This window comes from Diabrotica undecimpunctata, chromosome 9 (genome assembly GCF_040954645.1).
Source record: "Diabrotica undecimpunctata isolate CICGRU chromosome 9, icDiaUnde3, whole genome shotgun sequence".
Taxonomy (NCBI): domain Eukaryota; kingdom Metazoa; phylum Arthropoda; class Insecta; order Coleoptera; family Chrysomelidae; genus Diabrotica; species Diabrotica undecimpunctata.
This window is the reverse complement of record NC_092811.1, coordinates 24,882,826-24,905,166: the sequence shown is the minus strand read 5'-3', so window position 1 is coordinate 24,905,166 and position 22,341 is coordinate 24,882,826. Positions and strand designations below refer to the sequence as shown.

General features: G+C 32.2%; 1 protein-coding gene across 1 annotated transcript; it reads right to left on the bottom strand.

Annotated features, from left to right (window-relative positions):
* Nucleotides 1-1,689: 1,689 nt before the first annotated feature.
* LOC140449692 (lysophosphatidylserine lipase ABHD12-like) lies at nucleotides 1,690-20,147 on the bottom strand. The gene is made up of 7 exons (XM_072542977.1): nucleotides 19,900-20,147; nucleotides 19,740-19,843; nucleotides 17,587-17,898; nucleotides 16,117-16,367; nucleotides 5,646-5,807; nucleotides 2,021-2,136; nucleotides 1,690-1,948 (listed from the first exon to the last, which is right to left on the bottom strand). Exons 1-7 carry the CDS (start codon nucleotides 20,028-20,030, stop codon nucleotides 1,891-1,893), a joined length of 1,134 nt encoding a protein of 377 aa, XP_072399078.1. The 5' UTR covers nucleotides 20,031-20,147; the 3' UTR covers nucleotides 1,690-1,890.
* Nucleotides 20,148-22,341: the final 2,194 nt, after the last annotated feature.

Sequence of the window (22,341 nt, the reverse complement as noted above, 5' to 3'; positions counted from 1 at the left end):
GCAGATATTTCGTCATCTTCTAAACTTTACATGTAAGTATTATATTCTATCATGTTATGTTCTTGATTTGTACTATGTCTTTAGTGTTATATAGATATCATACTTTAAGAATGTATAAATAACACACTTTCCTATTTTCAGGCATGTCAGTGACATAACTTCAAATGTTATTTGAGGTTATGTCACATATTTAGGATGTGTAGGGTGAATATAAATACAGTAGACAGCTCTTTCTATTCACCCCACAAATCCAAAACCCCTTATTTTTTTGTTTTATTCAACATGCCAAGGAATTACAAACCTGTAAAACCAAAGAAAATACAAGATCCAGAGGTTCTTCAGAAAGCCGTAGCAGATATAGCCAATGGTCTCAGTCTCAGGAAAACTGAGAGTAAATATGGCATCAACTATAGTGTTCTTTATAGACATTTCAGAAAGGGTGATCAGCTAAAAAAGAGGGGGGGGGGGGGGCACAACAAACTGCTTTGACTGAAGAGGCGGAAAAAATTATGGTGAGTCGCCTAATTATTTGTAGTCAATGGGGCTATCCCATTGACCGTCTTGCCATGACCGCCAATGCAAGACCATAAAGCAATTTAAAGACAATTTATCTGGTCGGGAGTTTGTCTACTCTTTTTTGAAAGGGTACGAGGCTAGGTTGTCATTCCGATTATGCCAAACCATAAAACGAGCGAGAACAGCAATCTCTCCGAAAACAATTAATGAATACTTTGACAGACTTGGAGTAGAACTGGTTAACATTCCTCCATCGAATATAATCAATTATGACGAAACTAACTTATCTGATGATCCGGGCAGAAGTAAAATAATAGCTAGACGAGGATGTAAATATCCTGAAAGGATGATGGATTCTACTAAAAGCTCCACCTCAGTGATGTTTTCTGCTACTGTTGATGGTCAAATTTTTCCCTCTTATGTAGTGTATAAAGCTCTAAACTTGTATGAAAGTTGGAGAGAGGACGGTCCTGAGGGGTCTAGGTATAATAGAACCAAAAGTGGTTGGTTTGACAAATTCGGTTTTTCAGATTATATCGAAACCATCATACTTCCATTTTTTAGAAGATATGACGGTAAAAAATACTTGATCGGAGACAATTTAAAGCCACCTGTCACTTGATATCATACAATCGTGTTCAGAGAACAATGTTCTCTGAACAAACAAATATGGAAAAGTAAAAAAAACATAAAAATGATAATACCTCATCTGAAGAAGAGACGGAGTACTCTCTCCAAGATAGTGATGCACAACTTATTCTATCTGACTCCGAAGAATTTGATTTTTATAAAGGATTTCAAGGGTAATAAATTAAAATAATTTTAACCAATCGTATCTTATAGAAAATTCAATTATTGCTATTTTATTTCAGTACGACTTTGATCCAAAATGAATCGTTTTAAGTTATTAGCAACAAAAGAAAAAAAACGATATTTTTTGTAATATTTAAATATTTTAATGTTTGTATTAATATTCCCGACATATTTGAGGGACACGAAATGCCACCCCTCACATCCACCCTGGTCTAGATGCCTAAAAATCGTTTAGAATTCTCTATCGATGCTTTTATTAAGACTTTTAGTCAAACATTGCGTTTTTTTGTCTTCAATCCCATTGGTGTGAGGTTCAATATATACAAAAGGATAAGGAATTTATAAAAAAAAAAAAATGGATACAATTAGTCTCTAAAATATATTTTTATGGATATTCAAAGAACACTTTCTTCCTAAAATATTATTTGCACAGTAAAAGAAAATAAACTTATCTACACATCACAATAACTATTGTTAAAGATTATGTGTGGTGTTTATATGATCACAGCCTTTTTACTTCTTTGATAGGAGCTATTTGTCATTTTCTTTAGGTCTTTTTGTTCATATTGTACCCATAGTTGGTACGATCGTCTTATTACTTACTTGTTCGATAAAATGCCTAAAAATAAAGTTAGAATACAATTAATCTGATAGATATTTAAATATACAAACAAAACTGGGCCATCCTTACATGATATAAAACTTCATAAATGGATCTTGATACAGATAATAATGTTTGTAACCAAACTTCGCATCAAATTCATGATAAACTGTTGTTATATTTCTGCTCTCTGCTATGTCAGCAAGCTAAAACAGTAAGAGTCTTAATATAAGGTAGATTAAACCTCCATGTAATTGGTGGAGGTAGTGGATTATTTAAATGGCCGTTCTTGTTAAACGGCTATGACTTTGGTTTTAAAATTTAAAAATGTCGCCATTTGATGTAACGGGACTAAAGAGAATAGAACGACATCGTGCGCGTACATAATAAAGTCACTTATATTATCGTTTCATTATTTTATTGGCAAAAAACGGTGTTCTGGATGTAAATTAGTTAATTTTATTTCACAATTTTTACTTTTAGTAAAGTAGTCAGTTGGATTTTTATCTATAAGGTAAGTAATTTAAAATAATAATAATAATTATTATTATAAGCAGTTGCAAAAATTTTGAAAAACCTTTTCTTATTAACATTACAATTGAATCGGTCTTTTCCATGGACGTATTTCAGAAACAACATGACTCAATCTTTGGCAATATTGACATTTCTTTATAAATCCGTTTTTTTATACATCAACGCACCATTCTAAGCAGAAACAACATTAGTCTCGACTTGCTGTAATAACTACAGCTTAATATAAATACTCATTTCATTCGAAAACCACATGAGTCATCGACTGATGTTGTTTCGGCCTCATCATCAAAATGATCAAAAATACCTGGAAAATATTTTTCAAAATTTAAACCCAAGGTTATCAATCATCATCATTATTGGTACTACAGCCCTATAAAAGAGCCTCGACCTTCCCAAGTCTATTACGCCAGTCAGTTCTATCCATTGCCAACTGTTGCCAGTTTGCTGCGCCTATTTTTCTACTATCCTCATCTCCACCATCTCTCCATCTGAGTTTTGGCCTACCCCTACTTCTACTTCCCACAGGTTGTGACATAAGGATTCTTCTAGGAGGGTTGTTCTGTTGTGATCTTCCTATTTTTATAAGAGATACTACGTCTTTACCACCAAATATATGTTTATATCTGTGATATATCTCGTAGTTGTACCTCCTTCTCCAAACACCATTTTCACAGATGCCACCGAATATTCTTCTCAGAATCCTTCGTTCAAATATAAGCAAGAGGATTTCATCTGCCTTGGAAATGGTCCATGTCTCGGATCCATATATCAACACTGGTTGTATAAGGGTTTTGTATATGGATATTTTTGTTTTTTGGCTTAAGTTTCTGCTTCTCATACGTCTACTCACTCCAAAATAGCAATTGTTTGCTAGGATTATTCTTCGCTTGATTTCTTCCCTCATGACGTTCTCCTTGGTGATCAGTGAGCCCTAGTATGTGAATTTGTCCACCACTTCAAATGTAGAGTTATCAACCGTGAATTGATGGCCGATGTTTCTGGCTCTATTGTTGGGTGTTGATGCCATTATCTTAGTTTTCTCCTCGTTTACTTGCAGGCCCATATTTTTTGAGGCATTTGACAAGATGGTATACATTTCTTCTAGCTTGCGTGTTGTGCGGGTAACTAGGTCAACATCATCTGCATATGATAAAATTTCGGTTAAAAATGTTTCCTCTGTTGTCTATTTGGGCATCCCTGACCGCCTTTCCAGAGCTATGTTGAAAAAGAGCCACGACAGCGCATTTCCCTGTCGCAGCCCAACATGCGTTTCAAATGCCTGTGATTGTTCGCCCTGTATTTCGACTTTGCAAACAACTTTACGCAATGTAGCCTTAACCAATCATCAGTTTATCGGGGATGTGGAATTTATCCATGGCTTCATACAATTTATTTCTTAGGACACTATCATAGGCCGATTTAAAATCTACGAAAAGATGGTATGTGTCGATATTGAATTCATTGGTTTTTTCCAGTATTTGCCTTAGCACAAAGATCTGGTCTGTGGTTGATCGACCAGGCCTAAAACTACTTTGATATTCGCCAAGACCTCCTCTGAATATGCTCTCAGGCGACCATCTAAAATACTCGAAAATATTTTGTATGCTGTATTAAGGAGGGTTATTCCCCTATAGTTTCTACATTCCAATTGATCACCCTTTTTGTGTAGCGGACAAACGATTCCAATACACCACTCTTCCGGGATTTGTTCCTCATTCCAGGCTCTCAGTATGATTTTATATATATGATTAGTCAGAGTAGCACCTCCACATTTAATGAGTTCCGCAAATATACCATCACTTTCTGGAGATTTATTATTTTTTAGGTGTTTTATTGCATCCCGTACTTCTTGAATTGAAGGAGGCTCCAATGGTGTATTGTTGCTTGCTCCTGGGGGTGGTTGATTTGGATCTTCTACTTCGATAGTAAGTAGTTCTTTATAGTGTTCCACCCACCTTTTCAATACTTCTTCTTTTGTATTGAGTATATGCCCTTCCTTATCCTTACATAGTCCGATCCTTGGTTTAAATTATTTTCTTGCATTATTTAGATTTTTTAGAATTTTCGTGTTTGATTTTCTTTTTTTAACGCCTCAAGTGCTTCCAATATTCTATTTTCATAAGTTCACTTTTTTCTTCGATGGATGTACTTCTTTTCTCTTCTGAGATCTTTATATTTTTGTTTTTTTCTCGGGTTCTTTGCTGCATCAATTGATGTGCATTGTTCTTTCTTCTTGTAATGTCCTCGCACTCAGCAATCAGCATCGAACCACTCATTGCGTGGTGGTGGTCTTTGCGGCCCTAGAATGTTATTTGCTGCGTCTTAATGTCAGTCATTGTTCACTAACTATTAGATTTTCTTTAGTTATGTATTTAGTTTCCATATAGTTTTGAAACCTTTCTACCGTTTGCGGGTTTTTGAGGAGTTTAATATTAAGGCGCCTTGTTTTGGTACTTCTCTCCTTCTTCGCATTTGAGATTCTAGCCCGAATTCTTGTACCAACTAGAAAATGATGTGAATCAATATTGGCGCCTCGATAGGTGCGGACATCCATAAGGTTGGAGAAGTGTCTAGCATCTATGATCACATGATCAATTTGGTTGTTCGTTAATCCATCAGGCGAGGTCCAAGTCCCCATATGTATTTTTTTGTGTGGAAAACATGTGCTTCCTACGATCATGTTCTTTGAGCCTGCGAAGGTGACTGCTCGGTGTCCATTCGAATTAGTATTATTATGGAGACTATATTTAACAATGTGCGGTAGATATATTTCTTCCCTTCCGATTTTTGCGTTCAGATCACCGATTACTATTTTAATGTCATTTCTGGGACAATTGTCCTATGTTTTTTCTAATTCATCATAGAAATTGTCTTTTTCTTCGTCTTCCTTGTCCTCTGTTGGGGCATGTACACTAATAAGGCTAATATTAAAAAACTTGCCCCTGATCCTTAAGCAGCTCATTCGCGGATTTATAAGGTCATCAATAAATCATCAATAAAATGTTATTTATAAAATAAATTGTAAAGACTGTAATTCAATAAATATGGGACAAACACACTAATATCTGAATAGAAGGGTTGTTGCACACAATTTCACATTAAAAACGCAATAAATAGAAAGAAGAATCAATATTCAATAAACAGGTTTTAAGTTGTACAATAAATGATTACAAAGACTTACCCTCCTTCCAAAGTAGTACGGTATTTCATTATCGTCTTGCGCGTGCAAAATCATCACAGGACAAGTTATTGTCTTCAGATGCTTAGTAGTGTTAAATACAAATCCGTTGCGCATTAACGGTTCCACTACGACTGTATCGAACCACGGCAACCAGGCAAATAACTGGAATATAAAAATAAAAACTAATAATTGATAAATGAAAAAATCCTGAAAAAAGCATATGAAACTCGACAAATTGTGTATTGTAACCAGAATTAACATCACAGTTTGGTTTTGTTTAATATTTTATTTATTGCTTTTACAATTGATTTCTTCCAATCTAGACTAGATTATCTATCTATATAAAAGGCTATGATGACAAGCCACACCGTTTGTTAGTAAACTAAAGACGCTATCTAGGAAAGAAATCTGAACTACACGTTTAATTAATAATACTGTATTAATTACATATTAATATAATTATTAATTAATTTTAAGAGCGTAGGCGCAAAATTTCCGGCCAATGCTTTTTAAATGCATTCATTTTTTTCGAATCCTGAGAAAACAAATAAATATTTTTGAAAAATTTAAACGCAGACTGAAAGATTACATTATTACCGATGGCCGAAAGTCCCTTAGAATAAACAAAAAGTTTCTTTTGAATGAGATATTTGAAAATAAAAATCACACTTAATTTTCTCTTCTTTTTCACCCCTGTAACTTATTAAAATAAACATTATAGAAGTTTTCAGGGACTTTCGACCCTCGGTAATAATGTAATCTTTCATTCTGCGTTTAAATTTTTCAAAAATACTTATTAGTTTTCTCAGGATTCAAAAAATGAATGCATTTAAAAAGCATTGGCCCAAAATTTTGCGCATACGCTCTTAATAACATATTTAAGGTGAATTTAATACAAAATAATTTAAAGTTTTATGTTAGTTTAGAGTTAAAATTCTAGCGTCACCTAGGAAAGAAATCTTAACAGATAAACTGACAGATAAAGTACCTAATGAATAAAAAGTTATCTGGGAAATAAATTGTGTTTATTGTAGTTCGTTATTATGTTGTAGATTAAATATTGTTGTTTAATGTAGGTTAGAGACATTGACATTAAAAGATTTAATGAAATCGGAGAGTATGATCAGTATGATATTTAATGTTTATAAACTTAGTGCGAGAATATAATATTTGATGCAGAATTGAACATTTGAATTTTTGTAATGATAAAGACTTTTTTAAAAGGTTAAGATTAAGTAAACCAACAGTGATCAATATTCTGAGAAAATATTGTAAATAGTTGTTAATAATGATTATAAAAGTATTTGTATACATATTTTCATTTACTTAGTTTCGGGATTCAATATTTTCATATTAATAATTAAAAAATGGATTAATTAATCTTTTTCAAGAGATATCGGTGCTATGTATAGGATTCCAAAATGAAAAATATGCACATAGTACCTATTTTATAGTAAAATTTCAAAACTTTTAATATATCTTCAATATAATACATATATGGAATATTGATTTTAAATTCTGACAATTTCGTGATACTTCTTGGATATGTTTTTCTAAGTACCTACCAGGTAGGAATAAATAATTCTGTATTCTTGATAAGAAGTTTAAATAGAGATAATAGAAACGGGTTCTTACAAGGAGATTCTGATAATAAAGTAAAGCCATTTTTAAGTCCACTAAACAATCCAATTTCTATAATGAATTTTATATTAGAACCAGATTATGCAACATAACTTTTTATGTATGGAAGAGAAGGTTTAGGTACTACTTCATTCAGTGGAAGTGGCTGTAAGGTTGAAAAGATTCAACCGTTCTAATCTACAGCAACATTCTACGAGTATAACCTAGCGAGAGATCAAAATTAAGACAATTTTGAAGATGAATTGCTAAATGAAGACATTACTAAACTTTTTGATGTTTGAGCTAACCTTATACAGATTGAACGAATTTAAAACGGAACATACGAAATCAATGTATTTCGGCTCAACTCCGCTCTAGGTGGTTGGCCAACAAAAGGTTGTCAAATAATTATATTATAAAAATCCAATACTTCAGCGGGCTGCTGGATTCTGAATTCATTCAAGAACAAATCAAAACTCCACCCAAATAGGTTGCCTAGAATCACTGAAAAAACTAGACTACACAAGCAGTTATTATGCTGTCAAACCACTTATCGCTTCCTTATAGTCCAAGAGATAGAGCCGAAATTTTGAACTGATCAGTAATATGACATTTCTCTATTGGAATATATTCATTGTAATTGGGTTAAGACTTTGCCTTACAGGCGGACCCCCTCGTGGTACAGGGGGTGGCTATACAGGGATGAAGTTGTAATTTTTTTCGGAAAAATTAACGATCGATAATATGGCTGAAAATTTGCCCAGAGTAAGATCTTGGTATAACTAGACGAAATCCCAAAGGGCGAACGCGAGAGTGGATACATAAGGGGTGGCGGACAGGGGTGAAATTGCAATTTTTTGGGGAAAAATTAACGATAAGTAATATGTCCGCCATTTTCATGGCTCATTATTTAGCCCCTAAAACTCTAAATCCAAAAGGACGGACAGCTGGGTTGGTACATAGAGCCATAAAACGGGGTCAAATGTACCACTTGCCTGCGCATTTTAGGTCTCGGTAACAATTTTCAAACTGATTTTATTATGATATTTTTATACCGATTGATTTGAAAATTTGTATGCTCACTTCTGTTACTATTCTGAGAAGCGTCAAGTAGAGTTTTCCTCAAAATTTTCCAAAAAAATTTCCGTAAATGAAAATTTTCGTAATTTTTAAAGGTAAAATCTAATTTGTAGAATCCTTTCGATTTTCTGTATGTTTTTTTTACAAACTAAAGTCATATTTACTTTACAAATCACATTTTTTTCTTAAATATAAATATTTTACGAATTAATTTTTAATTGAATAAATGTTTGATATTTGATATTTTATTAAATTAAAGTAATTTTATAATGTTAACTATTAAATATTTTTTGTATAACAAATAGTAATTTTACTTATTTTTTATTACAATAATTACAATTTTAAATTTATATTGCATAAATAATGGTTGTTCAGATATAAGAAAAATTTGATTTATTATTACATTAATAATCAAATACAAAATATATTATTTCTATTTATCAATAGGTAAAATTCAATTTGTAGAATTCCTTTAACATTTTACAAATAATTATTAATAAAAATCAATTTAATAGTGGAATTATCAATTTTTTAAGTTTTGAAATTTACTTTGTAGATATTTTCAATATTTTTTTAACTTTTAAATTGATTGAATTTTTTTTTCATTAGTTAATTATAATTTTACAAATTCTGTTTGGGCATTAATTTTGCATCATTATTATTTTAAAGTATTAAAATAATAATAATGCGCGTTCCATTTAGACCAGTAATTCTAGACGCATGCGCTAAATGTAGTAAGTATCAAGATGCTTTTATCCAACTTGGTGAAACTGACTTCGATTGTAATGAAGTTTTTGAAACCTTAGAAACTTTCATATGTCACTTATATGGAACAGGACTGACGAGAACAATTCCAAAAAGAAAAGTAAACGATGTCAGATTTTCACTATTTAACCGGCAGTATAAGTTGCATGATGTAAACAAGCCTTTAAAAAAAAAACTAAAAAATTTCGATGCTTCAAGCTTACCACCATGTCAAGATGAATTACACCAACATCTACTGCGAACCCATTATATTTCAAATATTTGGGCAAATGCTCATAAAAAAGTACCAACAGAATTGATTGTTGAAGAACATGGTTGGAAGTTTTAAGATGAAACATATAAATTCAAATGGTTTAGTGGACCTCAGATGCCAGAATCAGTTCGAGAAGTAGTGATTGAAAATGAAGCAGATAATGAATGTTATATTATTGAAAGTGAAAGTGACGAAGATGATGAATGTGATGACATCAATGAGAGTGAGAAAAATGACGAAATTTTTAAAGTTTTTCTAAATTTTTTTTTCTTATCGGAAAAATCGTTTGAAAATTTTTGGAAAAAAATCATGGTATAACTGACAGAAAATCGAAAGGATTCTACAAATTAGATTTTACCTAAAAAAATTACGAAAATTTTCATTTACTGAAATTTTTTTGAAAAATTTTGAGGAAAACTCTACTTGACGCTTTTCAGAATAGTAACAGAAGTGAGCATACAAATTTTCAAATCAATCGGTATAAAAATATCATAATAAAATCAGTTTGAAAATTGTTACCGAGACCTAAAATGCGCAGGCAAGTGGTACATTTGACCCCGTTTTATGGCTCTCTGTACCAACCCAGCTGTCCGCTCTTTTGGATTTAGAGTTTTTAGGGGCTAAATAATGAGCCATGAAAATGGCGGACGAACTTATCGTTAATTTTTCCCCAAAAAATTGCAATTTCACCCCTGTCCGCCACCCCTTATGTATCCACTCTCGCGTCCGCCCTTTGGGATTTCGTCTAGTTATACCAAGATCTTACTCTGGGCAAATTTTCAGCCATATTATCGATCGTTAATTTTTCCGAAAAAAATTACAACTTCATCCCTGTATAGCCACCCCCTGTACCACGAGGGGCGTCCGCCTGTAAGGCAAAGTCTTAACCCAGTTACAATGAATATATTCCAATAGAGAAATGTCATATTACTGATCATTCCAAAATTTCGGCTCTATCTCCCCGACTATTAGGCAAGCTCCTCTTTCCTTTAAAGGAGACAGATAGTTGAACGATATTTTATACAATGTCTATCACTGGGTATGGATTTATTTTTGTTCAAGTTTTATATTGGTCCACTATTTCAAATGCAGTTCAAACAGACATATATTAAATTGTATGTTCCGTTTTAAATTCGTTCAATCTGTATAATATTTTAGTGTTATGAAAAAACCTGAGAAGAATCATTAAACATGTATTATTTTTTTATTCGTTATTAAATTTTTCTTTACATAATTTAATTTATTCTTGCCACCAGAAATTGTATAATCAAAAGAGATATTAAAAAATTGTGATTTCTTTGACAATTAATTAAATATTGGTGTGTTCCGAAATAAATTTTACATTTATCTTACAGATAAGTAACCGCAACATAATTTGACGTGAAAAGACGGGTACATTTTATTTTATAAATAAATGTCCATCCTTTAGATAACTATCTGTCAGATAGGACAATATTTATCTGGAGGTGAAAAGACCGGCCCTTTCATGCAAGTTTATTATTTTAAAAATTTAATTTTTAATTCTTTTGAAAATTTTGTCCATCCTAAAAAATTGGCTGCGAATTTGGTGATCGGTAAAAAATATAATACAAAACTCGAGCTTTCCCAACAAATAAATTGCTAAACTAGAATTACGCTGGTTTTATACGTGGATCGATTTCATAAAACGACTTTACGCAAAAAGTTCAGCGACTCTTCAAAAGTGACATATTTGTTATGAAAGTTGTATAACAGATTAAAATATTATTCTGTTGTCGTCCTAGCCTTAAATAGGAGGAAGACAGAAAAACTTAAGTGGAATGATTGTAGATGCAATTGATTGGATCCCGTTGCATGGTGACGAGCAAAATTACTAATTATAGTTATAAACCATCTCTTCATCGATATTAATGATACGACGGAGTAGTTGCATTGCTAGGATGTCAGATAATGAAAACACGAAGATATTGACATTCTCAAACTCAGAAGGCAGAAGAAGTAGCAGGCGAATACCCACAAAGGATTGTGCAGTCATATATGATGATGAAATTCTGTTGACCCTGTATATTATTATTTTTCCTCATATGAAACCCACAGTTTTCCTTATCAACGGTGTTAATTATTTCCACATAACGAATTAATGAAATAACCATAATCTAATCTAATCTTTAACCACATGATAAAAGTATATTTTTAAACATATATTTCAACACTTTATTAATAAACATTTGACAAGTTCTTTGTTTTATTACTTTGCATATAATAGAAGGGTAACGCATTACTTTGCGGGTAATAGAATTTTCCAATATATTATAGATAGGTATGTAGATTTTTTTTCCTGAATTACCGTAACATATAAAACACTGAAAATAATACCACCGTAGAGATAAACCGCAGAATTTGCACGGCTAACAGATGCTATTTTAAGCTTAATCTACAAAACGATAATACGTCCAGTTGGTTCAAAGACCTGGACTCAAACAAAAAATAATGAAAACATGTTAGGATGTTTCGAAAGTAATGTACTAAGGCGAATGTACTATGTAGCAGTGAATAACAATGGAGTGTGGAGAAGACGATACAACTTCGAACTTTATAGAATATTAGAATATACCAGGAACCTGATATCGTAAAACATATTAAGATAGGACGTCTGAGGTGGAGGTGGAGTGACCAGCTAGAAAAATGCTCCTTGATAGATCCATTGGTTTAAAAAGAAGAGGAAAACCCAGAAGGTTCCTTGACAACATCGATGAAGACATGAGAAATATGGAAATACGTGCTTGGCGGAGAAAGGCGATTGATAGGGACGACTGGAGAGAAATTCTTGAGGAGGCTAGGACCCACAAAGCCAGAATGATGATGAGATTTTTTTTTTCAGATTATTTATTCATATTTTTCTGTCTGTTATAATGGACAAGGACAAGTATACTGTATGAGTAGGATAAAGAACCTTTCGCCTAGATAACGCTATCAAAATTTTAGTTGATCAAGTGATTTATAAGAAAATATTGATGTTTGAAAACAGTACACATACCTGTGACTAGAGATAACCAAGGACGGCAGCGAGGATGAGGAAATACGGAAAAGGATAATGCTTGCTAACAGAGCATACTTTTCTCAAGGAGAGATCCATAGAGAAGTAAAGTTCAAAATATATAAATCCATCATATGACCAATAGCCAAATATGGCACAGAAGCATGAATCATGACAGAATTAATAATAAATGTTATTAACACCTTTGTAAAAATGATATTGAGAAAGATATTGCAACAATGGTATGTGGAGAATAAGTTCAACCACGAGTTATATCAACTCTACAAAGAACTCTGTATAACAAATTAATTACTATTTAAATGGGAATAAGCCACAATTAAAGGTTAAAATACGTTTATTGACGTTTCAATTTCCGCTTCGGAAAAAAAAAATATTTTCCGAAGTGGAAATTGAAACGTCAATAAACGTATTTTAACCTTTAATTGTGGCTTATTCCCATTTAAATAGTAATTAATTTAAAATGCCACAAGAAAATAGCTTCAGAACAAAATTATGCAAAAAAAACAAAGATTGTGCTGGGCAGATCACCTTATAAGAATGGATAATACCAGAACACCTATGGTCTGTCCCACCTTGACTTTACACTACAGGTTCTTATGAACTTTTTATTTCACTCCATACCAGCTCTATCGGATTTAGTTCACAGTGATATGTAGGTAATCTTAACAACTTAACATTTTTACTTTTTGAGATTTCATCTACGATATGCTCATCATACTGCGATTTAAAATAAGCTACAACATCCAACAGTTTGGATTTTAGGTAATCTTCTTTGAAATAAATATCCTTTAAACGCAGCCACTCCTTTATTTCTTCCTTATTGTCAGAATTGTTCGGAATTCTTTTGAACTTCCTGGAGTGATACGACGCATGGTAGATTACTATTACAGTTTTATCGGGAATATATGGAAGAAGTTTAGTTTTAAACCAATTTTAGAAAAGAGGTCCATCCATTTCGTCATGATAGTCTGCTGTATTTTTATTGGCTAAAAAAGTTAGTTCGGCTCCATTAATAAAATCATCTTTACTTCCTGCATGCAGTAAAACGTGCAGTAGGGGGATTCAAGCCTGTAGTGAGTCTACGAACAAATGCATCACTATGTGACGATACGGAAGTGTCCTTCAATTCATAATTGACACTGTGACCAATATTTTGTTCCCGAAATGTACGAATTTCTAGTAAATATCGATGGCGCCAAGAAATAATTTCGGGCTTTCTATCAACATTGACTTTCTGTCCTGTTTTGTCTACACAAATCCCATGTCCTTAATTAGTCTATGCAGTGTAGTTCTAGAAAAATTAGGTAGATGTTCGTCTTTATTTACTACTGCTAACAGAGAATGTAATATTGGGGGCGTATTCTTACAAAAAAATCATGCACTATTTGACGAATGCTACTCTTTGTTCCTTCATCATAAGTTTTATCACGCGATAATAAGTTAGCTTGCTCTTGGATCGTCCCTTTGCTGGAATTGACAGTAGTCACTTGAGATGAACAAATGAAAGATTTGTCGAATACCATAACTGTGATGGAACATGTTTTAGCCAAATAACAAAGTCCTGAAGAAGTAAGATTTGAACACAGTATTTTATTGGACAAAATTAAATTATTAGGTCCAAATTATTGTTGGATAGCCTAATTTTGATGAAATGCCCCTAAAGCTGCTCTAGGAGCAAAAGTACTTGGGCAAGATTTAATACACACTGTGCTCGATATCTGCATTTTATTTTATTAATGTTTTATTTTACTTTACTTACTTTACTTAATCAGTAGACCCATTTGTACCTTTCGGTGTTGGGCCGTTTAAAATACAATTCATTACATTACACTATTTGACGGTCTTCTGAGGTGTCCTAGCTCTTAACGAACTTTCTCCATTCCTTCCTATTGGATGCCATCTGTGTTGCTTCCTGCCAAGTCTTACCCTTACTCTGTAGTATCTGCGAGATGTCACTGTTCCATTCTTTAATGGGTCTTCCTCTTCTGTTCTTCCCTATTGGTTTGGCGTCCCACACTCTTTTAACTTGTCTATTATTGTCCATCCGGGTTAGATGTCCGAACCATGCCAATTTTTTCTCTTTGATTGTCTCGAGTATCGGTTTGATTTTGAGTCTTTCTCTTATTTCTTCATTTCTGATTCTATCAGTTATTTTTACTCCTATCGTTCTTCTGAGGTATTTCATCTCTGCTGCCTGAATTCTGCTCTGATGTCTTTTGTTTAATATCCAATTTTCTGCTCCATATGTCACTGTAGGTCTATATATTGTTTTGTATATTGTCATCTTGGTCTTTGTTGATATTTCTTTGTTATTAAGGAATCCTCTATTTAGTGCTTGGAATAGTTTTCCTGTGTTTTCCATTCTGTTGTTAAGGTCATCCTCGATGTCTCCTTTGTTGTTGATTACTGTTCCTAAGTATTTGTATGAATTTGTCTGTATTATTTTTTGTTGGTCTATCATTACTTCTATTTGATCTTCCGTCCCTTGTTTCCTTGATATTTTCATTATTTGAGTCTTCTCTTTGTTTACGTTTAGGTTGTATTTGCTTGCTTCTAGGTTCCATTTCTGTAAGTTGTATTTCAGTTTTTCTGCAGTTTCCGCAATTAATACTATGTCGTCTGCAAATATACACATCTCAGCATTTATCATTTGCATTCTGTTCCAACCGATGCAGTATTTCTTGAATGTTTTCTTACATTCTTTCACTATCTCATCTATAACATTTATGAATAGTAGTGGGCTGAGACTTCCCCCTTGTCTAACTCCTTGGGTTGTTTCGAATGGTTCTGACTGTATATTTAACATTCTTACTGTATTTGTTATTTTCATGTATATACTCTTTGTTGCTTCTATCAGTTCTTCACTTACTTGTTTCTTCTTTAGACTTTCCCATATATCTTTTCTTTTGACTGAGTTGAATGCTTTTTCCATGTCTATAAAACTCAGATGTATTTCTTTATTTTTCTTTAAGGCTTTTTCTATTACTTGTTGCATGGTGAATATATGGTCTTGTGTGTTGTGTCCTTTCCTGAATCCACTTTGTACATCCTCTAATTTATGTTCTATTTCTTTTCTAATTTTCCTTTCTATTATGGTTTCGTATACTTTTGCTGCTACACATAGTAGTGATATACCTCTATAGTTCCTACAGTCTCTTGTGTTTCCTTTCTTGTATATAGGTATAATTACTGCATTTGTCCATTCTCTGGGTATTACTTTTCTCTTTCATATTAGGTTATATATGTATAACAATTTTTCTTTTGCTTTTACTCCTATATATTTCATCATTTCTGGTGCTACTTCATCGCTTCCTGGTGCTTTTCCAATCTTTATCTTTCTTATTGCTTCTTCCAGTTCTTCTTTTTCTATAGTTTCTGTATTTTCCGTGTTTTTCATGGATACTCTCCTGTTGTGACTTTCCTTCTCCATTGTATTCACTTGATTTCCATTCAGTATCAGCTGAAAATGTTCCCTCCATCTTTCCATTATTGTCTTATCGTCGTTTATTATTGTTCCTTCCTTGTTCATTATTTGTTTTAGTTTCGTTTCTTTGTTGCTTCTTAGGTTTTTCAGTGTTCTGTAAAATAATTTTACGTTTTCTGTGCTGTTTTCTTCCATTTTTTCCCCGAATTTTTCCCAACTTTTCTTTTTCTCTAATGTTTTATTTTAAATATAAACAACTCAGTTTTTTATACCTATAAAAAAATCTACTTACCTTTCCATATGGATGAACATACAACTCATCCCTCATACTGGTAAATCCTGACTCCACAACTAAAGCCTTCGTATGCACTTGGTCATAATTTTCCATCTCAGCCACTGTCCTGGTAGCTAGGGCAGCCCCCAGAGAATGACCCCAGACATAAATATCAGATTTTGTTCGATTTCTGACCCATTTGTATAGTTCAATGCAATCTTCCACTACTGTATCCTCAGTAAGTTGGCCATCTGAAGAGTCACCATAACCTATAAAATTAAAAAGATAAAAATATTAATTTGTAGCTGTCTAGAAAGAACAACTCTGAAATGAGTAATGAATTCAAATGGTAGGTACTATTTCCACGGATCATCCATCCAAATAAGCATCAGTGGATACACTCAGGCTACGTCATTACTGGATCACATCTATTAAAGAATACTGTAAAAGTTTGATTCAGATAATAATAGGTGGCAATAGCATATTGATTTAACTAGATGTGATATTGCAGCCAAGAAAGGAACTAGAAAGTACTTGACTTAATTTCTCCTAGGGCATTATTTGTTCGATTTCTTCATCTTTACCATGAAAATGAACTCAAGAAGCACAATTTTCAGTATCGGGTAGATTTTTGATCATCAGAGAGTGATAAAAATCCCCCCAACTTGGCAGGTAGATAACGCTACATCTCTATGTCTATGTTTTCAAAAGCTGAATTTATGGAAACAATCCAAGAAGATAACATTTCTGAAGAAGATGATGGTGATATTCCTTTCAATCAGTTATCCCTTCTTTTAAAAATATGCCAGAAAATCTAGATTTAGAAAAATATTTGTCAATTGATTCGGAAGATTTAACAGAGGATCCAAGTTTTGATTTGCATGAAATAATTCAAGAATTTACTGAGAAAAGAAGCAAATCTCACCTTACTCCAGATGATAAATGTGAGAGTGATCAAGATGAAGACATTTTGGGTTCATCATTGGTCATTGAAAATATGAGTAAGTTTGTGAAAAACTGAGAGGCATTCATTTAACTGATCCAGAACAATGGCGATTTGGCCATTGATGTATTAAACATTTTTCACAAAGCATAATGTTTATACGCTATATATAATTTCTTTCAAATAATCCCCTAAAGTTTGTACCCCAATAGAGCATCCACCCATCTAAATACCCAAATTTTACATTTTTATTGTCAACTGTTTTTATTACTGTACTATTTTTTAAGTATAGTGTATTTTAGTAAAGTCACTATGAAAGGCACCTTAGAGTGAAAAGTGTCTCCTGACTTCTATTTGTAATTCAAGTTATACTGGTTATGATCCTGAATATAAAGTATTACTACTGTAAATTCATATATTTAATGTTGAAGCAAACAGTACAGGGTACTTTTAGTAATTCAGGGATGAATGGACCTCGATATGACCTCGGATGAAATGGATAAAAAGATACTAACTTTGTAAACAATACATGCAAATATACTCACCTCTATAATCAAAAGCTATAATTTGAAAGTTATAACTCAGCAACTCATATTTTCTTTCGCTATATGTTCTCACTTCCCCTGTTCCGTGGAAATAAAGCAGCACACTGTAATTACTGTTCAGTAAGATTTCATCATAGTTGAGTTCAGTTGAATTGTCATATAAGTCTTCATATGCCAGATTTACTGGTAGAATGTGCCAGACTCCAAGAGTCTTAGTGCCTTCATCTTTTGTATAATTAAAACTGACATATCTGTTTCTGTATGCAGGAAAATGTTGAGTTTCAAAGAACAAAGGATCCCTTGGTAAATTAACTTAAAAAAATTAAAAAATATTTTATGGAGTCGAAATGTCGATTTATTTCACAATATTTTAAGAAAAATACTACAATTGTAATGAATGACTCATGTTTTAATGGTTTTTTATAGGCCAGTAAAATTGATCATTTACCCTTTACAAAAAAATATTTTTGTTGTTGGAATACCGCCAAAAGGAGAAAATTTAATTATTATTTAATAAACAAATTAATGAATTATTGCATAATCTGTTTAATCTCTTAAAAATTGACAAAACCTTCTTCTGACTGTTCAAAGAATATACATACATTGAGATAGAAGAGATCTCATTTTATATGAAATACATTTCAATAATTTGACTGGTCTATTTTTAAAGTGTTCAAATGTTTTGGAAAAAATTTCGATTCTAGGGAAAATGTACTGTTGTCAGTGTATATGATTCAACTTGAAGTTATCTGCAATGTTGTAGTTTATATCTTTCTCTAATGGTAGATAATGTCTGAGATCAACAATGTTGTCGCAAATTAAGGCGATGTAACTGGCAACAATGTCATTATTTAGGTAGTTAAACCCGATTGAACTTATATGGGTTCAAATAAAAAATGAAACAGCAAGGAACAATGTTACTTTCAAATTAAATGATGTGAAAAATCTACCTAATAGTGCCATCAGAAAAAACCTCACAGTTGTGATAAAATGTATCAAGCATGTAGTGAAAGAAGAGCAGATAATGTGGAACCTTGATAACTTCATTGAAATTATTATGGAACCAGTACTTGTAGATCTGGGCAAAGATATTACTTATGAACATGAAGATGACTCAGATAAGATTATATATAACGCCAGTTTTTATTTGAACATATTTTTTATACTTTATGGTAATAAATATTCACTTAAGGTGAACCATTAATTACTAGTACTGTTTTGTACCAATACTTGTTAAGTAATTCAGTTTTACCTGTGTTAAAAGTTACTAGATGGCACTTTTTCTAATCCCATGTCATTAAATCCCATTTAAGTAACAATAGGAATTAAATTTAGAATCCTATATAAATAGCTCCTTGAATCAGTCATAAGTTTTTTATGAGTCACTCACTACAATTATTGTGGTAAGAAGGGTGGTTTAGAAAATTCGAAAAATGCCACATTGTGCACATACTTAGTTTATTTAATAAATAAGGTTATTTAATAAATAAGATATATACAGTTGTGCTAAGACAGAAAAGATACTCGATGACACTCGACTTCTATATTTCAATTTAATTTTGTAATGTGAGTCTTCTGTTTAAATACATAAATAAAAAAAATCACAAAATTGAAACATTTATTTCAATTAAATTAAGTATCTTGAATCTACTTTATAATAATAAAAATTCTATCAATTGCATTTTAATATTTAGAACTTGATTAAATATTGCTAACAATGTCTAATATTTGTGTCCCACTGTATATGAATTTATGTGAAATCATACTTAGGTTTATTGAATTGTTACAATCTGTTTTACACCAAGCATGTGTAATTTATTATAAAACAGTATTATATTTTGTGTTATGGATATATTTATGCACTGAAAAATGAAAATTAAGATACAAGCATCTTCTCATAAAAGCAACAATTATTTAGGTACAGTATAGTATAGTCTAAGAGCATGAGCTCTAGGAACCTCAAATGTATCATCATCAGTTTTTGAGATTTTGTATCTATATAAGTATATTATATATAAGTATATTCACACTAGGATTAAGAAGACATTATTGATTATAACTGTTAAAGATTAGAATTCCCAGATTTTAAATGACTATGTATTAAATAGCACCATCATAATTAAATTACTATTGTGTTATAAATAGCTACTTACATCGTGTAAATATAAGGCTTGTTTGTAGAGGAATCGAGTTCATAAAGACGAAAGGAAAAACGATGAACACTAGCATAAACGCTATCAAGGCTAAGACAACACATCTGAAAATAAAACGAAGTTAGACGTTGATGAAAAAATACGTAAAAGAAGTTATTACAGTGTAATTGTTATACAAATGCATCTCTTATAACGGCATCTTGGTTTCCGGAAATCTGGCAGTAGATCAATTTCATCTGCATCATTATCATGTACTAAACAGTAATCCTGAAAGCGCCCGTGTCTTGTCATTTTGGCAACAGGACATTCACATTTTTTATAAACCGGACAATAATTATTAACAATAATTTACACAATACAAACACCAACTCTCCTGTGTTTGTTTTAAACGCATTTGACACATGACGCACACACAATAGGATTGGCTAAATATCCAATGCCATAAATACAAATGAACGTTGCCAGCATTCACATTTAGTCTGAAATGCCAATACAATTTTTTTGACAAAATTATAATAATTCTTATGCAATAGATATTTCTTTCTTTTGTGATAATTCGGTTGAGTCCTTTGAAGAGTTGGTATATGGACAGTTTCTTGCAGCGGCATTCCTAATAACAATGTTATTATTCCTTTAACTGGTATTCATATTTCTGTAAATCATCCTAGAACAGTTTGTTTTAATAGGAGCTATCTTTATTAGAATCTATGAAAATTAACAAATTAAAAAATACACACATAATTCTGAATGACCAACTCGAGACAGACGGTTTCCCCCTCCTCAACCTATTCAGTTAAAGACTATAAAGTATAAACACATACTAAAAATAAATCACTTGAGAAGGCACTCTGCCGAAACAGCTGTAGTGATCAAATATTACAATAAATTTTGTGGAAGTTTTGAAAACAAAGTTTTCAGCATTTTATTGTTATCTATAATATTAAGCAATCACAGGAAACTTTAAATTTTTTATGGCGCTTAATGGATAAAGTGACCATTAATAAAGACCAATAATACTTGTCAGCTCAAGTTTCAGCAGGTGTGAATAAGCTTTGCCCTCTGAATAAGCTTTGCCCTCTCAAAATTTTTAACCGATCAGCATGCAAAGACACCGTCTTATTTTAAATGGACCGGTTAAAAAGTACAATTGACAACGGCGCCGTGCTTAGGGACTCAAAAAACCGAGCAACTTTTTAACCAGGACCTTTTGAGAGCTACGGTCAAAGATCATAACAGAAAATATCGTGAAAATTTGCCGCCTCATCAACAGTTTTGGAAAACGAGTATAAGAAAACATCGCAATTTAGGGAAAATTAATAAAAACACAATTTTAAACATTTAAATCATAAAAATATATTTATTAAGTCAACGAATAGATACATACCTATAATATAAACATGAGCTTATATAACATATTATTACATACATAAATTTAATTTGGTATAACCAAAAAACAAAAATCTACATAGTTATATTACGAAAAATAAAGTAAAATAAAAAAAAGAAATACAACACTAGGTAGGTATACACGTCTAAATACTAAAATCGACTTTTCTTGCTTTTTTAAGTGCAAATTCCCTGACTAGGTCAGTCACATCTAAATTAAAACAAATATCTTCCTCGATACTTATTATAGCTACATTTGTAAGCCTCGATACTTATTATAGCTACATTTATAGCTACATCTGCACTTGTTGGATAGCTCAAAATTGACGAAATGCCCCTGAGGATGCTTTAGATAGCGAAAGTACTTGGGCAAGATTAAATTAAGAAAAGTGTACTCGATATCTGCCTTTCATTTTATCAAAGTTAATGTATATTATACATCACAGGGAAAGGCCGCGCTATCTTCTTAATAGCAACTATTTGGGGAGTTATATTTTTTGCACTTTCCTTGCTCGGGGAAATATTTATATTTTTGGGTAAATTTTGCTGCCCCCAAAAGCGAGCGCCGCCCGGATGCCATGCACCCCTTGCACCCCGGCACGGCTCGGCCCTGGGTCAGAAGGGCTATTCTGATTTTAAAAACAGTATACAATAGATCTGCAGGATTTGACATAGTGTAGGTGCCTAATTAAATCGACTCCTCAATGAACAAAGTTGTATCTCAATAGATTAGAGAGTCCTAATTTCTCTTCTGTAGTTTGCTCTAAGAATTCTAATCAAAACTGTAATGGATTGATAGTAGTGAGGAATATTTCTGAAAAATATTTGTTGAATTTTATTCTTGGTGACTGATTCCAGTATAAATTTGCTATTATTCTCATGTCTTTTACGTCTACACTATGATTTCCTACTAAAGAAATAAAAATAAATCATATTTTCCTTTGGTTTATTCTGAAGATTTGGCAGCAATGCGTAGCTGTAGATATTTTATCGGGTTTCTATTTTGTGACTATGGTGAAATACATACTTTATCTTAGGTCTACCAACTTATCTCACACCGCAGAACAGATTAACCAATAACAACGGAAATAATTAATTTTTGTTTATTACATTTTTCTAATTAGATTTAAAAAGCGTTTATTTATCGTCGATATTGAATTAAATATATTCGTTTGAGTAGATGTATTGTTTGCAAAACGAGTTATTAATATTTGGT